Source organism: Dermacentor variabilis, chromosome 10 (genome assembly GCF_050947875.1).
Source record: "Dermacentor variabilis isolate Ectoservices chromosome 10, ASM5094787v1, whole genome shotgun sequence".
Lineage (NCBI taxonomy): Eukaryota > Metazoa > Arthropoda > Arachnida > Ixodida > Ixodidae > Dermacentor > Dermacentor variabilis.
This window is the reverse complement of record NC_134577.1, coordinates 63,213,342-63,232,675: the sequence shown is the minus strand read 5'-3', so window position 1 is coordinate 63,232,675 and position 19,334 is coordinate 63,213,342. Positions and strand designations below refer to the sequence as shown.

Below are 19,334 nucleotides of genomic sequence, written 5' to 3'. Positions count from 1 at the left end.
AAATTTCGAAGTAAATGCAATCGTCAGGTAACGCTCGTTACTTGTGCCCAAGTCACCTTTCTGCTGCTTTAGTTAACTGTATTATTATTACTTATAGCTCGGACTAATAACAAGGACGAAGGAGAAAGGCGAAATACGAGTGCCGACTCACGACTGAAAGTTTATTGCGTTTAAACTGCCATATAAATAGGAAAACTCGCACATAGCTTATACTCGAGCACAGTACATTCCCTCAACCAAAAGCGAAACAAGAAAGGCGAGCGCTAAACCAAGAAGTCCGATAATTTTAACGATTAGGCGCTTGTAAAGAAACATTTTTCTTTGTTGTGTAGTGCGAGTGACGCCTGGGTTACGCACCTGTAACCATATTCATTGATTAGGTAGGCCTCGGAAATGAGGCACGCCTTTTCGTTTTTCATTGACCAGATTAAGCGTGTGCTATCATAAATGGGCTTGCAACTGCAAGCTGCGCAATGGGGGTCCAAATGTGACAGACCTGCGCTTTTTTTTTTAAATCTGGAGGAATGTTCTTGCAACCTTTTCTTTATACACCTGCCCGTTTGCCCGATGAAACGAGATCCGCGTTACAGGAGGCTCTTGTACACAACAATGTTGGGGCACCCCTGAATGTAGGTCTACGCTTTACCTTACGTGAATTGCGCCCCACCGAATCTGACGTTTGTGCTTATGATTGCCCAGCCTGGCACAGACGGGAAAATTTCTTTGGACAAGAAAAAGCAACTCCCAACAGCATAACGGTTCGCGACGTTTTTCGAGGCCATGTGGGAGCCTGTGCACATAAGGAATAACTACTGGCCTTTTGCGATCCCCTTCAATTTCCGTCGCTTGCTCTTTCTCGGGTTTTTAGCTTTTTTAGCAGTTGCAAGCCCGTTTTTTGTCGCACACGTTTAGTCAGGGCAAACAAAAATGAAAAGGCCCGCCTCATTTCAGAGCCCTGCCGAACCTATAAATGTGGTGACAGGTGCGTAAGCCAGACGTCACTCGCACTACACAACAAGAATAAATGTTTTTTTAGAAGCGTGTAATCGTGAAAATTATCGCGCTTCTTGCCTTAGCGCTCGCCTTGTTTCGCTTTTGGTTGAGGGAGTATGGTGAGGGAATATGGCTGTTGGTGAGGGAATATGCAATAAATGCAATAAACATTTAGTCGTGAGTCAGCGCGCGTGTTTCTCCTTTCACCTTCGTTCTTTTTATCATTGCGCACTGTATGTAATAATGATGCAGGTGTACAGACTCGCCCAGCTAGCTACCGCACTGTAGTTGCTGTCGGCGAAGGCAGAGTTGCAATGTTCAGATAAAACTGATTTGATATGCCCTTCCTGCATGTGGCTCAAGCGTGGATTTCAGCGTAGCGAGAAGTCATGGAGGTTATGTAGCACTTGCGTATTTACCTACATTTCTTATAGCCTCTACGTCTCATTTCTACGGTTCCAAGCGTTTTATTCGAGCGTACCTGTGCGACAGGGTTGTCGATACTGGCGAGTCCCATGACAATTAAGGGACTGTGTGCGGTCTCTTGCCTCACGCTGATCCACAGCGTTAGCGCCTTTCGCTATAGGCGTACTTACGTAATATCGCACGCGGTATTTTCTGAAGTTCTACTTTGATAGGCTTGAGCACCGTTTGTGAAGAAATGAGATGGTGGCCATGGGGTGTTTGTCGACTGACACCCTTCTCTCTCCCGCGCAATGCAAATACGCGGTAACCCGCTTGAGATCGTTAGAAAAATCAAGGTTGGTGCTGTTTAACTGTAGCGAGACAGCGCGATTTATTGTGCTGTTTTGATGTATTGGGCACTGCTATGTATCTGTGGTTATGGAGTTGCGTTGTGAAGCACAAGGTCATGGGCGCCATATAAACTTGCTAAGGCCGCGTTACAATTAGTACACGAATTAAAAAAGAAAGAAAGAGAAAACAGCTCCCGTGGCTGGTTGTATGGGATTGTGAGTCAAATCCGATCGGGAGAAGTTCACTCACAATGACGTCTCTTTTGTAGCGACCATATGAAGACTGGCAATGCAACCACAGAAAGCATGGGGAAGAATTGGCTAATTGAAATGTTGGAATAATTGGCTGCAACACTACCGTTGTCCCACTTCGTTCATGTACAAGGCCTGACCAAAAAAGAAATATTGGTGTTTGTGAGCGCCCACTGGAAAGAGCGAATAGATTTAGATGGACGTTCGCTGTCCGTGCAGCTAAGACGAGTGTGTGCACCGTGGTGGGGTGCACTGTAAAGTAATGTACACCCTTAAAAGTGAGAAAGGGTGTAAATGTGTCTATAACTCACAGCATTAGGGTGTCAGCTATATACATCACACCCTAAGGGTATGAGTTATAGACACATTTACACCCTTTTTCACTTTTAAGGGAGTAAATTATTTCAGAGTGTAGGCGTACAGCTGGTGAGACGGAACGCTAACGTGTGTGCGGACAATGTTCATGTGAGCGGGTGAAGGCAGAACATAGCCCTGGCTCGGGAGAGCCGATTGAGTGGAGCGTCATGGTGCCTTCGCTTGGCTTCCTAGTTTTATTTTTTTTTTCACCATAACGCACTCCGTGTGTCTGGAGACAGTCTGAGCTTGCATGGAGAGATCACGAATGCACGACGGCCGCACGACGTCATCGCAGATCATGCACGTCATGGCCGCACGACGGCCATGTAAAAGTCGTTCGTTGTTTTGGGTTACTGTTCCCGAAACAAATTAAAGGGCATACATAACACTCCCTGTGTGAAAAAAGTGAGGACGGCACTTTTATTTGTGGGTCTGATCAGCCTTCTGTTCTTTTTTTTTTACTTCGCCATGTCGTACGCAGGATGGAACAAGCAAACACTGGACAACAAAAAAAGAGTCTAGGAGTGGAATAAATCTCTTGCACCTGATTTTCTGAGCAGTAGTGTCGCGCCCATTGAAAGCAACGGTTCCACATTCCGCTTGTATGGCTGCAACGGCGCTGATAAATTTAGAAATAAATTTGTCGTTCATGTCCCAGCGTGTTTATCGGCTTTGTCGGTAATGTCGGTAATGAAAGTACGCCAGCTCACTTCGGTAACCACAGAATGCTCTTAACCTTCCCTTCAAAGCCTCCGTACTCTCAGCTGTTCTGATCGCGATATCTCCTCCTCTCAATTCTAACGCGCGTCATGACCCTTGGTTCACATAATCCTTATCAGCGAGGACGCATTACTTGTCCACCCGTTGCTTTTATGCGTTCTCAACTGTCCGGTGTTGCCGGGCGTCCTGAAAATAATTGAAGAATATATTTTCCTTTGTTTTAAAAATTTCGAACCCGCTCCACGCATATTCAGTGAGGTGCCTTTTCAAAGCAGCGTTCCCTGTGGTGTCCCTAACATCTTTATCGCAGGTCAGACAATTTGAGCAAAGTTGTCGGATTGCTCGTCTTACTTTGTATCCTTCGGTGTTTTCCAAAATGGTTTTTAAATTCTGTGGTGTACTGCCGAGGCGATATTCTCGCCGAAAGTTATCGTCGCAGAATACGTATCGAGGGCGTCGTTTCTTCTCGCCGGCGCTGCAGTTGCCTTTCGTGTTCATTACAACCACGGACGCGCTACGCCAGTTTATCGCGTCCACGTATGCTTAAAGTTGTCGGAAGAGTTAAAGCGCAACACGATACCTTCCTAGCGCTGTCAATGCTGCTCACTTCGGCATAACTGCCTTTATTTTTTAACTGCGCAGCTTTCTGGGACCCCTTTAGGCAGGCAAATCAAATGAAATAAGTTCTGTGTAGGGAGTGTCGCGTACGTAAAATCCTTGTGAAACTTATTACGGGCCGCGTGGCCCGCGACTGCATGGCAGACTTATTCTAGTCTTCTTTGGGGTTCTTTTTTGAAAGCCATCAGTTCCAGCGTTCTCGAGAATCAAACGGATTCTCATTAACTCGCCTTCCACACATCTGGATTGTCCTGAGCCTCACGAAGGACGCGTGCCACAGCGCCGAACGACGCAAACGGGAAAGACGGGGAATAGTCCCTGTATTTCTGTGAGAGGGCTGTACCTGAAATTTAAATTGAGCGTTATTGTATTAAAATATGATTGTAAAAATTGCATTGTATTAAAAATTGTTATTGTATACATGTTATTTTGGACTTTGCTGTTGGCGCAAGATAGCCCCAGTGTAGATTTCGCGTCGGAAAGCCCGACGTAACTGTCATCACATTCCTGGTTGCAACACTTTCTCCCCCCCGCCCCCTTTTTTTTTGTATGCCATCTGGACCCGAGCAGCAGCCCTATTCTTCAGTAAAAGCATTCGATCTTCTCCGCATTTCAGCGGAAGTCGGCTTCGAAAAATTCAAGAATCTGAAGAGGACCTACGGCACGGTGACGAAGCTGGTGTCCTTTGAATTGGGGGTGATTAACTCTCTCGGCATGGACGTCGTGAACAACGCCTTCCTCTCGATCGCCGGCGGGGTGCTTGATGGCCTCGACATCCGATACTTCAGCGGCAGCGAGCCGTCGCTGCACGTCATCAAGGTGCGTGCTTGCGCGGGGACGAAATAAAGAGCGGCAACGCAAGTGACTGAGTATATATAGGGTATTGGAGTGGGCCCTGTACTTGTAATCCGTATGGTTTGTACCCGTAATCCGTGGTGGCAGCAGGTATTGCGTACAAACTATTATAGAAATTCTCCTTTTTTTTGTCATGCGTAATTAATGCCGGAGTTGCGCTTAATACGTCCTCGAGCAACCACAAAAATAAATGAAATTTTGTGTATTGACTACCCGTGGTTATGGCTCAGTGGATAAGGCGTACTCTCTTTGGTAATCCTATAGGATAGGTTCCTCTCCGCGTTATACGTGTTGCAATGCGGGCTGTAAAAAAAAAGAAACGGTATGCTTGTGCGGCCTTGTAACGTGGAGCTGTTTCTTTCGAGTGCAAATGCCATCGGTAGCCTACTGGCTATGGCGTTCCGCTGTAGTGTTCGAAGTCGTGCGTTCGATCCCGGCGATCACGTTTCGAAAGGGGCCGGACTAAAGAACGCTCGTGTACTCAAAATTTAGTTGGTCTGTACAGAGCTACAAGTGGTCAAAGCTGTTCCGAAGTCTCCCACTACGGTGCGCTTCGTTCTAGTGCACTGGCTCCGCCAATGAAGACCCCCGAGTTTAATTTAGCTCTCTTTAGGATTCGCAGTAGCAGTTTCGTTTGCCCGCGGTTAAACGGAAAACCTCAAAACGCCTCCCCACGTGTAACAGTTTCAAACGTTGCCCCCATATAACTCTTTCGCGCACTTGCTTCCCAATTTTTCAACCAACCATCACGTTTTTTTAAAAATTTTGTATACACATCAACCATAATGTCCCCCCCCCCCTTTTTTTTTATCAACTGCTATCTCTGTGGCTTCTTGTTCTCTTAAAACAGCGGGTTGAATTTCGAGCCGCAAATGGCCAACATGCCGTGCATTTTGCCTTTCCGGTCGCCGATAACCTGCGTCTTAAGTCCACGAAATACATAAAACAAAGGTGACTCGCCTTTAGAATAAAAACAAGAACAGCGCAACACAGGACCAGCGAGTAAAGAGCACAGGACAGAGAGCTCTGTCTTGTGCTTTTTACTCGCTCGTCCTGTGTTGCTCTGTTCCTGTTTTTATTCTGAAGATGAACCAACCAGCCCCATTGAACACGCTGCTGACTCGCCTAGTTCACTAAGGACACAGAAACTGTCTCGTGTAGCACACCAAGACAGAGAAAATTGGAGGGGTTCCGTAAATATTCTCGATATCTATTATTAAGCTAGAAACAGTTTTCCCACGCATTGCTCCACTTTCTACGTGACATCAACACTTCAAACCCTTTCGGAGACGTTCCATACAAGTGTCGAGTAAAAATTTGCCAGAACTCCTAATAAAATCAAAACCCACATATTAGCCTTAATATGGCCGACATGACTAGTGCATGTTATCTTTGCGTCATGTGTAACTATCCTAATATCGTAGTAAGCATAACCAATAATGACACACTCAAGCTTTCAGACATTTGTTGACATTTCTTTAAGAAGGACCTAATTTATGCAAACACAGTTAACTTCGCATGCACGTTGGATATAATGTCGCCACCATTTTCAGCAACATTAGTCTCTGTGACATATACAGTTCTGTGAGGACAGCAGGCTGAATTCAGAGCCGTTAGTAAAAGGCCTTATAATGCCCCGGACCACGTAGTTTACGTGCGTAATTAACTGCACAAACTGATATCACGTAGACATTTTACTTTGCCTAAACAATTAACCTCTAACCTTCCCCGTTTTTTATTGAGCATAAACAAGATAATTGATCTCTATTAGCAATTATAGGGAACTTCACTCAGCATGTGGTGCGTCCGCGCCAGACCTCTTTCCTGGCAACCTGGGTCACTAGGTAGTCAGTGGTCCGATCGATAGCACCCGAACTGCTGTGATGGCCGAAACGGGTTCAGCAGCAACCGTCAGACAAACTGGCTACACAGCTTTGGATCAACGGATCAACACTATATACTATATGTACAGCCCTGCCGTGGAGGTCTGTAGCGTGTGTACAAAAGGGTTTTCGCGTACATCCTCCATTTGCACGCGGCATCCAGGGCGGGGCTTCGAACCGGATATGTGGTGCTTTTGAGCTAGCGGTTTTGATTCCAACCTGGGTCACTGGCTGTGTGCCCATTGGTACGTGCCGCTCTGCAATAAACCTCTTTGATGTCAACTTAGCTCAGCGCGCATGTGTCAACTAAGCACGCCGTTTCACAATAATCATTGCGTAAAAAATATCAACAATTACCCGCCAACCTTAAGAAGAAGCTTTTGCTCGCGCTTCCTATCTAAATACATCGGAAAGGAGAAATCGTTTTTCTCGGCGACCACTGCATCAAATTCGATGAGGTTTGTTGCATTTAAAGTAAAACGTTAAAATCTAGTGACTGTGGGTTGCGAATTTTCAATTTAGGTAGTCATTACTTTGATACATAATGTTGAAAATCGCAAAGTTTAAGAAAACGAAACTATGAAGTTTACAACTCTGTAACTCGGCAATAAGAGATATCACAGTCCTGTACATTATATATAATAGCACATCTGAAGCGGAAAAAATTGATGCGATATATATGGCTCTGAAATGCGCCGATTATATGTGAGTAGGACTTTTGTAAAACCTTTGCAAACAATTTAACAAATTCACGTAAGATATAAATTCGTGAACAGTTTGTACGCTTTGTATGCTCTAACGGATGCAGTTAACAGAGCTACAATATCTGGTTCTTAGTGCACAGCTTCGAATTCGTAAACTTCACGATTCCATTTTTATTGAACTTACACATTTTTGAAAGCTCCTTTCGAAATATTCGGGCCCCAAATGAGAATTCCGCTTCCAACAGTCACCAGAACTGAAAATTCTCTCTCAAATGCAACAAATTTTGTTAAGGTCGGCCCAGTGGTTATCTCAGATAAGGGTATCTGCATAGCGCTTGTATTTGAATAGGCTGCATCGCAGCTGGGTCCGAGCTAAAGCTTCCTCGTAAGGTAGGTTGCTAATAGCAATGAATTCTCCAATCATATCAAGGAGTGAATGCGCTGCAATTTTTTTGAAAAAGGCCGTAACAAACTGATGTTCTTGAAGTGTTTCCTATACATCACCCCATAAGGTGCCCCTTACTTCCTAAAGTTGAGAACTTTGTGTAACGTTTAAGGTATAAGGTATATAAACTTGAAGATAAAATTGCTCTCTTTATCTGAAATGCCACATACGCCATATATTCCATGTCCAATTATCCCATTCTAACATGGCGGATCCTGTATGAAATTTCGTTACTTCCAGATATAGCATAGAACTTGTTTTTGAAAATGGCAGTTATGTTTGCATAAGATTACTTAATGGGCTTGAATAACACAACTGTGCTCTTCTGCACGAACTTGTGCTTCTGTTAGGAAGGAAAAGATTATATTTGCACCTTATCCCGTTTTGCGGTCGTGTTCCAGGATCTTCGGAAGCTCGCGGACAACGAACAATATATTATTCACGGCGTATTCGACAGCGTCAAGATCGACGTAATGAAGTGAGCAATCATCGGTTTCCTGCCCATCGCTTGCGACAAGCTTCTTTTGCGGAGAGTGGTTTAGTGAGACTAGTCGAAGAAAATATGCTGTAGAACTTAGCGATAATCTCTCTGGTACTACACCTTCTCGTAACGCTTTCGGAATGTGGCTGCTGCGACAAAAGCTCAGCCTACTCCCTTCATAAGCCTAGTTTAAATTCCTGGTTTTAAGCGGCCCATTAAAAAGGCTCTTAAAACTGCTACATGTTTCATGCTTTAGTTTTTTTTTTTGGCTACACCTCTAAGCCACAGTGTATTCAACGTATAGGAGTATATAGATAGGTGTTCAAGTTGTAGCGAAGCAGAAGATGCACTTCTGTTCTGTCGCTGTGCGTTATTTGAGAGCTGGCGCTTAGCTGGAACCGCCCGGATTTCGTTTAGTGCTTCGTAGCCCCATTAAGTCGTCTGACATTTGGTGGAGGCTGGAAAGAGATGTGCTGCTGGGAGGTATACAGTTTTATTCGGTAATGTGCGAGGCAGCTATCTTCCAAAATCCTGAAACTGAGTGCCTGCGCACATTTGCCACTTGGAACGCAGGTATACCGGAACTATTTTGGCATTCTCTAAGGCTGTATAATCAATAGTTTTCCTCGATAGTGCCCAGTTCACTTCCACGCAGCTTAAATTCGGGAATTGCAGCAAGCGGTAAAGTTAATAAAGTAGTACAGGATTGTTCAATAAGTAATGCAATATTGTGTGCTGTCGTTCGAATTTATCCCCTCATCTTCAAGGTGTAGGTCTCCTGCAGAGGCGCTGGCGGCGGTTTTCGTAAATCACGAGTTAGCCGAAGGGCAATTCCCCTGCATACTAATTGGAACCGGCCTACGGAAAATCTTCTTAGGCCTCCTTCTGGGATAATTGTACTCGCCGTTAAAAAGGCGGCCTAACAAGATCGCTATCCATACAATACATAACCGCATGCCGTATATGTAAATATGGTCGCGGAGACGCGCTCCATACAACTTTCGATGGACCTGCGTGCGTAATGTGAGCGGGCCAATTTGATTAACTTCTAGGCGCTACAAAATCAGGCACGGGTATTCGGGGTACAAAAGTTCACGTCGTTCACTTTGTGGCGCTGAGGGATCAGGCTTCGCTGGAATCCCGGCCTGCATCCTTAGTGCTTAATTGAGGACGCAAGCTAAAGCCTTATATTGACCAGATTTCGATAATGACACTAAAGTATCGCCTGAACAGCACGTGGCTCTGCCCAAGAAATCGTGCCGGTATCCTGCAAGGCCGCACGAAGCTGTCTTTCTTCTTCTTGACAGGGACTTCCATTTCGCTTCTCTACGAGTGTACAGACATCCTATGCCACCGGGACCGTTCAAGGCAGTGTCTCTGCAGCCGACAGCAAACATTGTGAGCATTGAAGCTTAAATGACATGGCTGTCATATTCTGTCTTTTGTTTTTTTATTTGTGCCACGTCATCATCGTTGTTCGCCTTAGTAACACATATGGTGTCGAGATAGTTGTCACGCAACCAGAAGTGTATTGAGGCATGCAATACGATGAGAACTAAAAAAGAGACACGAATGAGCCGACATTTGGGGTAACTGATGTATTCGCTAACTGCTTCACGACATGTAAACCGCTGACGTACCCGTAACGGCACAATAGATGGCGTATCAACGATATTCGCCTTGTAGGGCGAAAGCCAAGCAGCCCTATTTTGAACTTCAGTAAGTTATTCTCTTTAAAACGTGCCAGCGTTTCAGGATCCAAGCGTTCGGTTTGCAATTTCAACACAAGGCTGCGACGAACGTAGATAATTTCTTTATTTAATTTTTCTCGGCCTTGGGTTCATGATCCACGTGCGCTTTCGGTATACCAAAGAACCGAGTGGCGGACTCCATTGTCCCGTGTGCTTTTGGGACAGCTGAATTCGATTTCCGCGACGTGGCGCAGCAGGCGTTAAAAATGGGACGATGTTAAGCGCCTGTTAACCCTTTGAGTGCAACCTCCTTATGTGTGTACGGCAGCGAAAACAAATCCCAAGGGTAGAATTACTGCAAGTTGGGCAAGTCACAATGAATTCGTTGTAAGTAATGTACAGAGGAGACGAGGACACAAGCAGTGAAATAATGACACGGGCTCTGTGCTCACACGCCTAACAAAAAAAAATTATTCGCCACAGGCGCGAGATCTTGAAAAGAACAATCACAGACAGGTCACTGTTACAGCAAGGCAAACATCCACGTGTAACCATCTCATGTGGCCAATGAACCATCACAAAGCAATAAAGGACTAATTGTCCGGTTATGCAACATGCAACAACTAATTGTCCGGTTATGAACGTCCTAAGAAAGAAACTTCATTTTAGGTCATCGCAATTGGGGTCACCGGCGCACGCGTTTCTCACATGATTGGTGAATGAGAGAGGTCTTCATGGTTTCTCTTGTACCTTTAATTTTTATTCCTAAACAGGAGTATCCCAATTTATTTCGCCACTGCAGCTCACGTCCAATGAATAGGCACTTGGTCCAGATGTAGTAGCTTGTCTATTTATGGTCGGAATGTATTAAAAAAAGGGAGAGAGAGAGATTAAAGACAGTGCAAGCGCCACCGATCACTTCACTTGTGAGTTCTTGTAATGGCTAAGCGTAGGGCCCGTTTTCAAACATTGCCGAAAATTGGCGCATTTTTCTTCGTTTCTTCATTTTTAGCAGCGCGGCGACGTTGTCGCCATCTGTTCTCCTTTACGGAATCAGAACCAGCTTTGAGCGCTCCAAGTAAATGTGTTGCTACGGCCGGCAATACCACGCATATGGTGGTTGTGTGCAGGAGAGCGGCGTCCAAGCCTACCAGGCAGCGGTGCAGGGCGCCAACCTAGCGGCGTCTGGAAACCATTGCATCGCCCTGAGCTTGGCTGCCGTGCAGTACAGCGGGGCGCATAGCTACGGGGACGACGCTTCCGACTTCGCGAAGGCCGCGTATTGTTCGGTAAGTGGATTCCTCGGAAGCACGGTGAGTCTACGAACGAAGAGGATCCTCGGGCTCTGCGTGAACGCCCGATTGGCCGCGTACCTGGGGGCCAACGGGTGGTCATTTTCAGCGGGCTGTATCTCCGATCTAGGGGATATGTTTGACGAGACAAAATGCGCGATTGTCGTCATACTGATTTTTGTTGGCATTTGCCATAAACGTTTTCGTAATTTCTTTAAGCGTTTGTGTGTGGATTATCCCCTTAGGTGGGGATAAATTGTTCATTGGAATAAAAGCTCGTTTAGCAGATAGTGAATTTTCCTCATTTTCTGTTGCCGCTTTTTCATAAATTTGTATCGCAGATTTTGGCGGTACCATCCCCTTACTATCCCTTATCCCCTATAACCTTGAATCTGTTTCTTTTTCCTTCGACCGAACACTAACCTTGACATCTTGGGCTGGGTCTCGAATGCTTTCGCGGTGAGATTATGAAATGGTGCCCCCCCCTCCCCCTTCCCCCCCGCTCCTGTATGGCGAGACCTGCCATTTTGTGTTACACAAAGTGTTTTTGTGTGTGCCGCGGAGGAGACTGTGTACGAGCACAGCGTCTTCGGCACTCACAATTTTGAATGACTCGCGTAAGTGAGCTCATAACTTCGGGGGCGTCTTTGTTTTTCTTTTTACGTGGCTTGGGGAAAAGTTACGCAAGAAACTCGTATAAACTACAAACGCGTGTTAACGCTGCCCGCAAGCGTGTCTGCCTCTCACTGCCCTCAATTCTGTTCTAGGAGGACTACGATCGGAAGGAGTCTGTCAGGTCTTCGTCCAGTCTGTCCCACTTTGTGCGGAACGATAAAATGAACGCGCTCTTTGTATTTGAGGTGCCCGAAGATTTCAAAAGCAAGGTACGTTCAGCCTTCCGCAGGCAGCAAATAGTGCTGTATATATGGCTTTTCTGGCTGGAACTTGAGCCGAGTGACCCCTCAAGTATTTCTAATGGCTGTGTTAATGAAGGAATGCAGACCGACAGGAAAGAGGTTGAAAGGAAATCGGCGTCTGTTCTTGTGTGTCCGATTTCTTCGTTAGACGTCATACAGCTGAAAATGATGACGCATCGCTATAGGTCAACTAAGTAGTAAGCAACTCCATGTGGCCTCTGAGCTGAGATTTCGGTTCCCTGGGCTATACTAAGCACGAGCCGCTGCAGCGATAGTCAGCTCCATTTAAAGAAGACTGCCTTGAAAGAGAAACTATTGAAAAACAGAACAGTTAAGGTAAGCAGGAGTGCTTTAGAGAAAGAGGACCATTATTCAAACACGTACATACTCGTCGTCCATCGAGGACTTGGGGAAAAATGCGAGGAATATAAAGAACCTCTGTACGCCTTCGTAAATAACGGAAAGGAGTTCGATCCAGTACAAATGCCAGCCGTCATATAGACGTCACCTAGTGAAAAGTAGATCAAACGAGGATGAACATCTCGGATACTATCTTCAGTAACTGCACAGATGCCTTGGTAATTCTTCATTACGAGTGCCGCTAGTGAAATATCCGGGCAGGGCGACAATCTAATCGTTAGTGTTCTGTACGTGCTTTCATAAATATCTAAAAGGGGATCAAGAAGGCCGAATTGGAGATAAAGAAAAATTGCAGCTTGCCGACAAATCTGCGGTTCCGGCATGAGATATTATCTTGTTTAGCAAGGATAGAGATAACGTCACGGAGACAACTGCGCACTTGAACAAGCTTGGTCTTGAGTTTAGTTTCAGAGTTATTACGCGAAAGACAGTTTATGTTCCACAGACGAACAAGAGAAAACAAAAGCGTTTTTGATTAGAAGTTAGCCTATTAATGTTGCGCTTGAGTATGTGTATCTAAGCCAAGTAGTTAAGTGGACTAGGATCGTCAGGATAATTTCGTATGAATAAAACAAGTTGGCAATTTAGCGCGAAGGGTCAATTAGTGACAGTACTGGCAAAGTTCTCGTGTTGCCATTGAAGTTCTTGGACGCTGTTGCAAATTCGTGTGGTTCTATAATGACGCAAAGCAGCTTGTGCTGCGGAGAACGGGCAGTGCCCGGGTAGCTATCTGGCGTCTGAGAAAGCTAGCTTCATGGGCGACACCAGTTCCATTGCAGGTACAGCATGTCGACGCTACAAGAGAGGGAGAGATATTTTTGTTATAATACAGCCCCTAGTTTGGAGCTTTTGTTTTGATATTGTCATTGCCTAGCTGTACGAGATAGGTTTGGGTGAGATCGATGGGAAACCACCGTCAGAAGTAAGCATGTAGCGGAATATTAGGTCGGTAAAGAGCGCTCGTAAGAGAGGTGGGGGTTGAGTGGTGCGATGGGGGGCAAGTTAGCGTTGGTAATGGCTTAAGATAGATTTAAGGTGCACACTTTCCCCTGCCCGATAAAGCTAGGTGTATTGTTTATTTAATATTTATACCCTCGGGATCGGACGTAATAAAGGCGAGAGAGGTTGCTGACTGAATGCTAGTTGTTTCTTGACTCAGTGAACTGCTTCGGTGGGACGAAAGTGCGTTTTTGTTGCATTGCGTTTGCAATTTTTTTTTTTTTGCCATACTGCAGAATATTATAAAGCCAGCTTGCCGAAGTTAGAGGAAGGGCGTGCATGCTGTTTCAGGTGGCAAATTCAGTATGCTGCGAAAAACTGAAAATCACGGTAAGGTAATTTGCCTTTGCAGGATTCCATGCCAAAATGGTATCCTTCATTACTCCCCCCCCCCTTCCCAATAGAAAGAAAATTCCACGTAACTGTGCAATAATGGCGGCCCATGAGCGACTAACAGGAAGGGAAGTACTGTTCAAGGACTGTATCCGGTTTGTTGGCGCATGCTTCATACCAAAGGAGCGAAAGGAATGGGACTCTCGAGTAAATAACAAAACTGAAGAGTAGTAAAACGAGAACAAGGTAAAAGCGGGCAGCCAATGTTTCGACAAGTGGACCTTTCTTTCTCAAGACATTGAATACTGAAGAAACCACACTACAGAAAACGGGGTCACTCGCAACGAAAGTTTATTCTAGGCGGTCAGTCTCACATTCTATAGCAGGGCGGCTTCCTCACAGAAAGGGAAACTGCCTGCTCTCGTTAAACTTCAACGCGAAAAAAAGCTATTATCGTCCGTGCGGCTTTTTCACGCCATTTGTCCTTCAGTCACGCCAAACAGCTGCGAACCACTTAGACCAGCATGCAGCAAGAAAAAAAAAATTAAATTATGGGGTTTAACGTGCCAAAACCACTTTCTGATTATGAGGCACGCCGTAGTGGAGGACTCCGGAAATTTCGACCACCTGGGGTTCTTTAACGTGCACCTAAATCTAAGTACACGGGTGTTTTGGCATTTCGCCCCCATCGAAATGCGGCCGCCGCGGACGGGATTCGATCCCGCGACCTCGTGCTCAGCAGCCCAACACCATAGCCACTGAGCAACCACGGCGGGTGCAGCAAGAAGTCGTACAGACAATATAACATTCGCTTATGGTGACCAAAAGTACTTGGAACCACGCCAACCGAAATATTTAAGAGATTTCTTTATAGCGTCCGACTCGTTTTAGAGATTCCGAACCTCCCAATTTCCGATGGTGCTTTGCACCTAATAAATAAAAATGCAAAATTAAGCTTGGTTAGCGTGCAAAATATGCTCTTGGTTGCAATATGAAACTACTGTTCCTTAACTATGCTGCATTCCCCGTTTTTGGATTTGCGAAGTATAGCACTACATATTTTTTTGTTAAACAAGCTCAAGAATTGCAACTAAGGCGTGAGTAGTGTAAATTTCACGGTGACGTTAACTACGCGTAGCCAGAAGCCCAGTACTATATCGCGGAGCGAAACCAGGATCAGCAGACGACAATGTGCGAGAATTCTCCTGCAGCCCGAATGGAATAGCCAGCCGCAGTTGCGTACTTACAGGTGCCGAGCAGTGGCGATGAGTGGTCCCCACTTGTAGAACCATAGGGTGCAGCCATGGGCTGGAGAGGTAACACTCTTCAGCGCATGGTTTTTTTAAGAGAGGTTACCGCTGAGAAATTGTGACTCTGTAGTCGTTCAGTTGTGGTATTTATGTTTTAGTTGGCTTCGACTCGGCACGAATGCTTTCAGGAAAGACACAGCGCATTCTTTATCATCTTCGAAGGGCCAATATGTTGTGCTTCCCCGCCACATCTGCGGAGAGCCATGCTCATTCATTCTGCCCTGCAATTTCTAGGGAATGTGAGACGATGACCGTGCTAATTGTGGGCGTTTGCATGGTTCTGCAGATACATGCACGTTTACTTTTTTTTTTTACATTCAAATATTTTTTTCTTCTGCAGTATTTGAGAAAGTATGTAGCGGTGGTTTTCGTTAAAAATGAAAATACTCATTTCCGTTTAATGAATTTCAAACAAAATAGATTCAACCAGCTAGATTTAGGATGCTACATAAAAGTTTGAAGCTAAAGGGACAATGTTTGGCTACTTCATGTCTCTGGATTGTCATGCGCACTCAACTCCCACAAGGCCCCTATGGTTCGGACACTACTGCACGACATCTCTCTTTAGCACCTACCGTTACTGTATTCAGAAGGGTCTAGCCAAATGCTTCTGTTTAAAACGTAATGTGTGAAAATCGGAGATATGCCTAAATATGAGGATGCGGTTCTACCTTGACAACCGCTTCGTTTGTATCCTAAACACTAAACCTAGAGTAGGCATTACTAGACCAGCTAGATAGTTTAGTAACGCTAGCTGGGCTACAGTTAACACTATCCTAGCCAGGGCTATTACAAGGCTGAAGTGACGCGAGCAGCGACAGTCCGTGTGTGCTGGCGCCACTTCGTGCTATCGTCATATGAAACGACAGCGGAGCTGTTTGCATGCTCGTAAATGTATCGGTACAATCTTGATGTTTAGCGACTCGTTTTGCGTGCTAAATTCGGACACGATTCTTTTTTTTCGTTCCGTTCTTCTTGCGACGTTTCCTATAGGTGAGGAGGATCGGCAGGTTGCCGAACGCTTGCCTACTCCTGGACGACGTCTTCTACGACCGACACATGTGCACTTGTGACGACACGAACTTTAAGCTCCTGAAGACCGCGCGCAAAGTTTTGTGGCAGTCCTTGCGAGGATAACTCCGCAGATCGAGCCATTCGCTTCGAGAACCTCTTGGGCACTCGCGCGACGCCATTTGTGGAGATGAAGTGGCGTAAATTACTGACTTTTCTTTTTCGGACCGCGCTCAAGAGTATTATGACGTCGTACGCGAAAATGCTCATATCTTTGTTGCGCGAGTGTGTTATGCTGCAACCTGTCGCTGTTTCGTTTCGGTTCAAAACTCAGTGTTGAAAAGGCTGTGGTATCACTGTTTTTTTTTTCTGAAGGTGAGATGCTGGTAAGGCAGCACACCCACACTGCTTGCATAGAGGCAACGCTGTGTAGACGTGTCAATTCCATTGTTTCTCTGCATTAGTCTTCTCCGATCTACCAAAGACGCTGTGCGCGAAGTCTATGCGCCAACTCCGCCGCGTCTCTTTCAAATGCTTTAAGAAAACTTGTGGAGGAATCTAACGACGCGCTCTTACAGTGTCGTGTTCGATGCTGCTAAGCCAACAGTATTGTTTTTGCGGTATTACGAAGTGATTTGCTCATAACGCTGTCTGAAGAATTTTTTTTATTTTTGAGCATTGAAAAGCACAACTTAACGGCTCGTCTTTTTCTACGACTGCTGATGTGATGCCACCTCTTCAGCCACGTAGCTGTTCCGTGAAAGTGACTTTTGCGGTGTATATAACATACACACACGCTTTCTCGAAGTAAGCGATGTTACATTGTTTTTGTTTTTCATTTATGAGGAGACGAACAGGATGATGCTGGTTGAGCCTCACGTCAAGTGGTGCGTATTGGGACAGGTGTGGGTGTGCGCACCTTAAAGCTGTGTGGGTGGCCACAAAATTTGCAACCCTGCTTTTCAAAACTAAATTTCCTAATGTTTACACAAGTCTGACAATAATAAGAAGGGACGGTTGGTTTAATAGTTTTATTGCAAATTGTGTCTATAGCAAAACCTAGCCCCACACTAGCAGGCACCACTTACACGTTTAGTTTGGACAGATGCAATGCGTTGCTCGGACGCCTCATGGTCCGGTAGTAATGCTGTCGCTATAACAAATCGTCTGTGGCTTTCAAGTAGGCGTTCTTCCTTGAAACAGTCGGCAGTAACTATTTGACCTGCGCGTTACTATTATGAACACACCGTTTTTTTTTAATGCTAAGACCGCAGCTTGATGTCAACGACATTATGCAGCCATTTCATGTCATATGTGTAGGCTGAATTTGTCGCTTTTAGTCATCAACGGATGCAGTTGCTACTTTGTTAAAAATTTTTGGTACTGTTGCTTTCGGTGTGCGTGCTCTTTCTCATTAATGAAAATTTTATTTTCTGTCCAAACACTTGACGACCACGAAATGTCCCCAAGTACCTGGCTCCTGTGGCAATGACGGGAAGTTCACACCGGCTTTGGCTGTGCCCTAGCAAGGCTGCTCTTTTATACCATGGAGACTGTCATTTATGAAAAAGAAGAAGATATAGGCGCAGCGAAGATGGTGGTGTTGTGAGTTTCTAGGAAACCCTGACATATTTTCCCGCCAACAACGTGGCCTTCCGAATATTAGTTATTCATAGTTTAATACTTTTTATTTCTTTGAGGCAGCTGCCTAAGTGGCAAATTTGAAGGCAGTCACACTTGAACACACCCACGGTTTTTTTAATCTTAGATATCGCACCCAATTCGAGATGTCCAGCATTGAAGTTCAAAGCTTAATCAAGGCAATATTTCAAACCTACCGTCCTTCGCTGGTACGTCGCATGTAAACACACCGTAAAAAAACTGTGTGACGATGTTTGAACGATGACATGTCGCGGCAAATCCAGACATGGCACACCACCGCTCATGCTTGCCAAACAACGTGTCGTGTCAGTGCCTGCCGCGACTGGCCCAAGCCTTCAGTTTCAAACGGCATAGCGCATTTCGTCAGGGCGCGTTTTCATTTGATATGACAGCGGAAACGGCTTTCTTGCGTTTCCAGCCCGCTCGGTTTCAATACTGCCTGGACTTAGCATAGAAATTTTGTGATAAATGTCTAAAATTATATGCGGTATCTAAGTCCTTCTGTAAACAAAGAATGAGGTTGCATTCAAGTGGGAGTGCCTCTAACTTTGTCATTGAAACAATGGCTCCCAAGGCACTAACAAAAAAGTCAATAAATTTTTTCGCGAATTATTTTTCTGAAGGTGAAGTTATTAGTGGTCAAGTTTGCTTGCTTCACGCAGAAACTCTTCCGCATAAACTCCATTTTGGTTGCCCTTCTGCTTTTTATTAAAAGATATGTATGTCCTTAAAAAAAGGAAGATATGGCCTAATAGAATGTGTTCAATTCGTGTGATTATGTAAGAGCCGGGAAGTTTGAGGCCGGATGCAACAGAAAAGAACAATCATATATTCGGGCAGCAATTCGAGGACGTTGCAGCAGTTTTCGAATAATCGAAACACGCACCATTGCTTTGATCTTTAAAGCTCAACTTTGTTTGCCTACTTAACCGTGCTGTTGTTGGGTCGGTCGCTATCTTGGTGGGTGGATATATTCGGGAGATAAATTCCAAACCTAGTTCTTCGTGCGGCTAATTATGTGCTCCACGCAGAGACAAAAAGTGAATTCATATAGACATAGCACACTGAAACTAACTAAATAGGGTGTTGTAAAATATTATTATTACTTTTCTACCAAAATTCGCGCCATCGATTCAATAATTAAAGAGTTACTCAATCTCATCTAATTATCGATAGTTCAATTATCTAAAAAGTTATGGTGCGGCGCGTCACTGTTTACAGAATAGCATTGCTTGCGTCCTCGTATATTCTATATTTTACTTTTAAGAACTTGGCAAGCGTTAGCTGGGAGACCCTGTAACCATAACCATAACACTGTAACATAAACTTTTATGTTGCCCACGTATGCCCACCTTTTTTTCGGCCTAAAGGAAAATAGCCTCCTAAATAAAACCCGAACATATAATGTCGGCTCATGGGCATCTCTAAAGCATACCGATCTCTTAATGAAATGGTGAATTACGTTCACCAAATTCTCTTATTTACATTATTTTCTTTGAATTAACCACCCGCTATGTGCCACCAGATGTGTGCTATGTTGTTGGCTAATTCTCTAGAAAAGGTCATGTCCCACTCTAATTCCTACGTAACAACAACATATAAGGTCAGCTCACAGACGCATGTGAAGCCCCACCAA

General features: G+C 44.9%; 1 protein-coding gene across 1 annotated transcript in view; it reads left to right on the top strand.

Moving 5' to 3' along the window:
- Positions 1-16,362, top strand: part of LOC142560632 (uncharacterized) — a 31,075-nt gene extending 14,713 nt beyond the window's left edge. The window contains exons 3-6 of the mRNA XM_075672857.1: positions 4,312-4,514; positions 10,885-11,043; positions 11,814-11,930; positions 16,019-16,362. Coding sequence (XP_075528972.1) covers positions 4,312-4,514; positions 10,885-11,043; positions 11,814-11,930; positions 16,019-16,162 — 623 coding nt within the window. The 3' untranslated portion in view covers positions 16,163-16,362. The remainder of the gene's footprint in view (positions 1-4,311; positions 4,515-10,884; positions 11,044-11,813; positions 11,931-16,018) is intronic.
- Positions 16,363-19,334: the final 2,972 nt, after the last annotated feature.